At 33.3% G+C, this 7,594-nt stretch overlaps 1 protein-coding gene across 1 annotated transcript; it reads left to right on the top strand.

Moving 5' to 3' along the window:
- On the top strand, window positions 1-2,202 carry LOC119668189 (ATP-dependent RNA helicase vasa-like). The gene is made up of 3 exons (XM_038077628.1): window positions 1-112; window positions 615-1,812; window positions 1,865-2,202. Exons 2-3 carry the CDS (start codon window positions 627-629, stop codon window positions 2,149-2,151), a joined length of 1,473 nt encoding a protein of 490 aa, XP_037933556.1. The 5' UTR covers window positions 1-112; window positions 615-626; the 3' UTR covers window positions 2,152-2,202.
- The last annotated feature ends 5,392 nt before the right edge of the window (window positions 2,203-7,594 follow it).

The following is a 7,594-nucleotide window of genomic DNA, read 5'->3' as shown; positions in this document are numbered from 1 at the left end:
TAGAAGCATTGAGTAAATAGTTTTTGAGGAATTGCGTGAATAGTTCTGCGCAGTTGTTTTTTGCATTTCGTGCAGTCAAGTTATCAGTAACGAGGTGATTTGTGCTTAGGTGGTAAGTTTTGCGATTTTGAAATAAAATTAGTGAAATAGAATATAAGAAATATTAGCAACATATATATATTGAAATTAGACTGTAGTTTTAGTTTTACTATTACTATTGGTACTACCTAAAATATGTGAGTACATGTGTATTATGAAAATGAGATTTAAACTATTTTTAATATTACACGATCCGCCATTTTGATATTTGTATGGGCGGTCGAACATAAAAAAAAATTTCATATTAATCATTTTATCTTTTTTTAGATTGTTTTATTTGAATGTTTTAGAGTTCGTTTTTAAATTATATCATGATTTTATATTATATCATTATTTTTGTCTTATATCAGTTATATTAGTTTGTATATTTAACATTATTCTAAATCAAGATTTGAAGAATACCTACACTTTATTTAAATCGACCGCAAAAATTTATATTTTCACATATATTTTAATTTGTTTCACTAACTACTTTTTTCTTTTTAATGTATGATCTGATGAATATATTTTTTAAGAATACATTAAAAATGAGTTGGGAAAACAAGCTTGAACTGGATTTGGATTCCAAAAATTTTGATAATAAAACAAAGGATGTTTCAGACAGTGAGGTTGTTCCGGTAATTCCTGGTGAAATTGATGAACCGTCAAATATGAATTATGCTCCACCCGATCCTCCTAGTGAGGAGTCTGAAATTTTTTCTAGTGGTATATCTACTGGTATTAATTTCAAGCTTTATGATAAAATTCCTATTAAAACCACGGGCGAGGATATACCAGAAGCCATTTCGACATTTGCTGATGCAGGACTTCGTGATTTACTACTAACTAACATTAAGAAGTCCCATTATGAAACTCCTACCCCAATCCAAAAAGCAGCAATACCTATAATATTGGCAAATCGCGATTTAATGGGGTGTGCTCAAACTGGTTCAGGAAAAACTGGGGCTTATTTGCTACCAATAATTAATCATCTTCTAATTGAGCAAAAAGATTTATGTATTGGAAAACCAATGGTGTTAATACTGTCTCCAACTCGTGAACTGGCTATTCAAATATATACTGAAGCCCTAAAGTTTGCTTATGGGTCATACTTAAAAGTTGTTATTCTCTATGGAGGTACAAATACTAAACACCAAAGCGAAAAGTTGTTTAAAGGATGCCATATATTGATTTGTACACCTGGTCGTTTGTTGCAGTTTGTCAACAAAGGGTTTCTTTCATTTGAAGAAACCTCGGTTTATGTTCTTGATGAAGCTGATCGAATGCTTGATATGGGCTTTAAAGATAGTATTGCTTCTATATTAAATCATCCTTCTACTGGTGCAAACCGACAAGTGTTAATGTTCAGTGCAACATTCCCAGAAGAGATTCAAAATCTTGCAAAAGAATATTTAAAAAACTATATTTTTATTTCTGTTGGAATCGTTGGAGGAGCGTGCAGCGACGTTGATCAAATCATAATTGAAGTGTCACGCTTTGACAAGCGTAAAAAACTATTGGAAATCCTTCGTCAGGAAAATATGGGTACAATGGTTTTTGTTGAAACCAAACGTAGCGCTGATTTTCTAGCCGCTGTGTTGTCTGAAGAAGATATACCTGCTACATCTATTCATGGTGATCGCTTACAAGTCCAGCGTGAAAAAGCCTTAAATGACTTTAAGTCTGGTCGAATGAAAGTACTTATTGCAACAGGTGTTGCGTCAAGAGGACTAGGTACGTATAATATTTAAAATTGTTTACCATGTATTTATTTTTATTTTTATAGATATCAAGAATGTTGAACATGTCATCAATTATGACCTCCCTTCTGAAATAGATGAGTATGTCCACCGAATTGGACGCACGGGACGTGTTGGCAATAAGGGAAAGGCTACAAGCTTTTTTGATTCTGGAAAAGATTCTCCTATAAAAGGCGCATTATCAAAAATATTGGATGATGCTAAACAAGTAGTTCCGGGATTTCTGATGAGTTCAGGTTGCGAAGAAATATTTTTCGATAAAAACCGTTCAGATATACGTACAAACTTCGAAGCTGAGGAGGACTGGTCTTAACTTTATTAAACTATATTACATTTGAAATATATTATTTAATTTAAATTATAATCAATTCTCATAAATATTCCGAATACTTAATATCAATCATTCTTAAATTAATACAAAGAAATTTTTTGTATTCCCACTTTGTCACCTCGGTGTGTGAGGTCACTATTATTTAATTAAAAATAATTTTGACATCAAATTACGCTAACCATTTTAACTATTTTATATGTGAAACAATTTAATAAATATTTTGTGGGGGCGTATATTTTTTTTTAAATATGTTTTAGAACTTTTAAAAACTTAATGCGTTTCAACAAATTTAAAGTAAACGTTAAACACGCACTGTCTTATTGTAAAATCTTTACAGTATGAAGGTCTGCGTAATTAGAATAACGTTTTGAAGATGAAATTAAATTATATAAGCTGTAACACAAATTGGCGCATAAGTCTTATTAGATTATACATAAATAATTAAAATGACTGACTTGTGGCTATACTTGGTAGCCTAAGTGGACAAAAGAGCAAACAAACCCAGCTTGAAACCAGGTTGGTGAGTAATATATGAAGGTAATCCAACAAGGCACAGACCTATTCTAAATCGCATGGGAATGGGAGTTTATTCCCTGTTCCCAAGTTTGCTATTCTGAATAAATTTGGAATGGGAGTTTTGTTCCCAATTTTGCTATTCTGAATCGCATGGGAATGGGAGTTTTTTTCCCAATTTTGCACAAATTCTTTCCCTACCAAATTGTTGGGGACACAAGTTAAAAAAGTATTAAAAATTGTTTAATTTAATATAAAAGTAACTGAAAATGATCAGATTTTTGAACATATTTTAATAAAATTATTATTATAATAAAATTATTATTATAATAAAATTATTATTATAATAAAATTATTATTATAATAAAATTATTATTATTAATAAAATTATTAATAATAAAATTATTATATTAATAAAAATTATTATAATAAATTATTATATAATTATTATTATAATAAAATTATTATTATAATAAAATTATTATTATAATAAAATTATTATTATAATAAAATTATTATTATAATAAAATTATTACAATAAATTTAATATTTTCAAAGTTTTATTTTTTTATTTTATCCAAAAGAATTGATTAGTTTTCCGCATATATATTAATAAAATTATTTTAATGAATTTAATATAACAAAATTTTCATATAATATATTTTATTAAAATTATTATTTTAATATATAATTTCTTCAAACATCAAGCGTAGAACTGAGCGAGTTAGCCAAATTGGCTGACAAGATTTGCGAGGCAGGCGATTATCACATCTCGGCAATGTCTTCAGGCAGCGGTAGTACCTGGTCCGAAGCAGAAAAAGTGTGTCAGCGCTTAGACCAAATCGAGCAACAATTGAGTCGTCTAGACATGAACTCCCGTCAACAGCAAGGTAGGCGTTCACTGAGAGGCCGCAGCCGACCACGTTCCCAATCGAGCAGTCATCCAGAATGGTGCTGGTTCCACTCTAGGTTTGGACGCAAGTTGCAAACAGCCATGTAATTTTGCAGCATCATCGCAGACAAAAAACTAAGCGCTCCTTCGCCGTCGTCGAGCCGCAACGAAGGCAGCATACAATTAGCTCGATTCACCATTAAAGATTCAGTAACGTCCACCATATTTCTGATAGATACGGGTGCCGACATCTAAGTGATTCCGTGGTAATTTTTGCGTCATTCATGCAAAACGAAACGACAGGCCCACCAACATTCGCCCGGCCATGTCTAACTGGCAGCAAACTCGAAGAAGCACTAAAACTGAGTGGACATTTGAAGGTAATGAACAGCGTATCTTATATAGGAGACTATTATCAAATACTTTCTCAAAGGCTTGTTTAACATCGAGAAATACCGCGGACCAATATTCTCTGAGCTCAAATGCGTGTCTTATTTCGAACGTTATACGATTCACTTGCTCAATAGTTCCATGTTTTTCCCTAAAACCAATCTGGTGGGAGGATATTAGGTTTTGACCGTCAAGGAATAGTTTCATCTTTAAAAGCTGTGCTCTTTCAAAGCGTTTCGAGAGAGGCATGGCAGTAAGCTTATTGGCCTGTATGAATAGGCAAGTGTGGGATCTTTATCTGATTTATGAATCATAATAATCATGGATGTTGGGTAAACGCCAAATTTAATAATGGCATTTAAAAGTCTTGTGATAAAATTTATGGCCCAATGGGGCAAGTTTTTTTATCATGATGGGTGAAATATTATCATTTCCCTTTTTGCAATCTAACTAGTTTGTAATTATTTGAAGAAGATCATTGGCCGTGTTATGCATATCAATAGATGGTGCGTGTAGGTGCTGAGTGGAAATAATGTCCTATTGCAGGATTTGGTTGGAACACCTCTTTTAGATACTCAGCAAAAACGTTAGATTCTTCTTCATCGCTTCGTACCCAGTTTCCGAGAGAGTCTTATTGGAGTATCGGATTCAATGGGGGAATTTATACCTTTCTTAGCATTCCACAAGGAATGCCATTTAGACATAGGTTTTGATTATAATCATATTGCCTGACTTTGGTTTCCTTGCTTAATGCAGATCTAAGTCTTCTTTGGGCTTCCTTAAATAAGATTTTCGGTGAAGTGGATCTAGATTTTTGCCATTCGCGCCTTAACCCACGTTTTTGTGAATCTAAGTTTTCTATGTCATTATTTGTAAGTACTTTATTGAATCTGTAAATTTTATTGTCTGTACTTATTTTATTGTGGAGTTTTCTGCTGCTGAAATCAGAATTGAGTTTAAAACCGATATTGCGTCCTCAATATGAGATTTAGATTTCATCTTGTAATTTGTGTGTATGTGTGAGTTAATGTACTCTTTATATTTGAGCCAGTTTGTTCTAGGAACAGTTATATAAATGCAGTGGCGAAACTAGACCAACTCTGCACGTCGGCGACATCAGAATTGCGAGGCCCCCCTTATAACCCAGTTGTAAAAGTAAATAAGTTACATTCACTAATAAGACAAAGCATGATTGAAAGTTTTATTGCTAATCAATTTAAAATAAACACAAATTAAAATAAATGAATTTTCCTACTTTTAGTATCACCCTATTATATCATAATGAAGATAGTCTCTCTTGGACCATCATACTTTTCTAGTACGTCTTAAACAATTTTAACTTTGCTTCTTTCTTTTCGTCGAAGCTATACTGACTGGAACTGTGAACATGAGTCTGATTACTATCTAAACATTAGGGAATACTTCGAATATAGCTAATGCCATTATCAAACCAAATTGCTCAAAATATTTATTAAGTGCTTAAAATCCACAATCGGTAACTTTTTGCGAGGCCCCTGCGGGCGCGAGGCCGTCGGCGATCGCCGACATCGCTGACGCCTAGCGACGCCACTGTATAGCTGAGGACCATCAAGTAAGCAAAATATAACTAGAGAATGGTCAGAAGACAAATCGCAGCTTGTGTATGTTGAGATCAAAGTTCTGCACATGCCTTTGGTCACGGCGAAGTCTATTAGGTCTGGTATTTTATTGTTCTCAGCAGGCCAAAATGTTGGCTGCCCAGGAGAGATTACGTCTAGAGCATTTTTCCTATTTAAAATAAAATTGTAACGCTATTTACCTTTTGGATTACAGAGCCGTGAACCCAAATACGTGTGTTTGGCGTTGTAGTCTCCTGCTGCAAGAAATCTGTTATCTAAAGTTAAGAAGTAATTCGTAAATTGGGTCTCAGTAATTTTAAAGCGAGGGTGGTAGTAAACTGCCGATAAAATCAAATTTTTTCCTCTGTGCTTAAGGCATATTGATGTGGCTTGCATATAATTATGAGCATATGTATCTAGAAAATTGTGTTTTAGACGCCTTTGTATCAAAATACCTGTACCACCATGTGCTTTGCCGTATGGGTGATTGGTTTTATAGAACAAATAACCAGGAATAGAAAAGAAATTTTTGTTTGTTGTGTTTCTGAGCAAAGCATTACATTCACACTTTCTGGGGTCATGAAGTTGTAACGACCACTTACCACTTTTCAGTCGTTTTGTTTTGCTGAGGTAGCAAAGCGGCTGTCCAGGTTCGTTGCAATAAAATTTATATTCGCTGAGACCAAACAAAAAAAAGACGTAGATTTGATATATTTTATTAATGCTTTATTTAATGATTCAAAACAAAATAATTATAATAGTTATGATTTAGATAAAAAAATATTATTTTCCAAGGATCCGAGAAATTTATGATTTCCGCGCGTGACTATTTCTTAGGGGTGGACTTATGTCACCTCAGTATATGAATTATATACAAGATCACTTGTTGTCAAAGATGACGATGTTTCAGCGACTGCTCTGGCTTATCCGTTAAGAAGACTCCTGCGTTGTGCTAAGGGATATAATAGTTTAACTGAATGAGCCAAATTAGAAACTAAATGTAAAAAGGAAAAAAAAAATCAATAAAAACAAGTGATCGAATAGACCAGTAAGATATCCTGATTTGATCGATCGAACCAGTTTAGGCTGATTAAGCTTGTAAGCTAATATTGATCGAATTGACCAGTTGGTTATCCTGATTTGATCGAACTGACCAGTTTAGGCTGATTAAGCCTGTAAGCTAATATTGATCGAATTGACCAGTTGGTTATCCTGATTTGATCGAACTGACCAGTTTAGGCTGATTAAGCCTGTAAGCTAATATTGGTCGAATTGACCAGTTGGTTATCCTGATTTGATCGAACTGACCAGTTTAGGCTGATTAAGCCTGTAAACTAATATTGATCGAATTGACCAGTTGAACTTGTTTATCGTTTGATATCAAAGAGACAAGTTGCTAGTTTTCGGTGTAGCGTACCGGTAAACTTCGTTGTTCGTGTTAACTTTTGTGCTTTTCGCGAGCCCTTCTTGTGTATTTTGTGTATTTTGCATGCTTTTGTGCATTTTTTGTGTACTTTGTGTTGTATGCCTGTTTTGCTTTCGCCGCGCGTTTACGTTTGATATATTCTGCGTCTTTCTGATTTAAATCAGAAAGTCAAAAAATAATATTAAAGTTTTTAATTTATATTATTTACAAGTGAGTAACATTGTTGTGATAGAATTTTTAACACTGTTAAGTACAATCAGTGGATAGTAGTAGTAGTCTTGGATAGTAGTTTGGTTTTGTTTGTTAATAGAAAAATATATTTTTAATTAATACAGTGTTTATCCATAAAAGAAAGATAACCCAACCAAAGTATTTATAGCAGAAGTGGTTTTCAAGTTGTGTTTTAGTTTTATTACTTTTCTTTTTATTTTCTTCAGGTCAAGTCATGCCCGCGGCTCATTGACGCATGGAATGCAGGTAGTGTTGTTGCATTCTGATCTTGATAATATTTGAATAACTCTTATTCTTTCTAGGTTGTGCACAGAATTTTGTTGAGGGTGAGTTTACTTCTGGTGTTGTCCGAAATGGTGTTGGTGTTATGTTTTC

Source organism: Teleopsis dalmanni, chromosome 1 (genome assembly GCF_002237135.1).
Source record: "Teleopsis dalmanni isolate 2A chromosome 1, ASM223713v2, whole genome shotgun sequence".
NCBI classification, from domain to species: domain Eukaryota; kingdom Metazoa; phylum Arthropoda; class Insecta; order Diptera; family Diopsidae; genus Teleopsis; species Teleopsis dalmanni.
The sequence above is the reverse complement of the archived record's forward strand: the minus strand, read 5'-3'. Positions and strand labels throughout refer to the sequence as shown.

What these genes read in the sequence shown, in the direction of transcription:
- LOC119668189 (XM_038077628.1), top strand. Translation starts at nt 627, where the DNA reads ATGAGTTGGGAAAACAAGCTTGAACTGGATTTGGATTCCAAAAATTTT. An exon ending in TGTTGCGTCAAGAGGACTAG is followed by an intron (nt 1,813 to 1,864) that starts GTACGTATAATA and finishes TTATTTTTATAG; the next exon opens with ATATCAAGAATGTTGAACAT.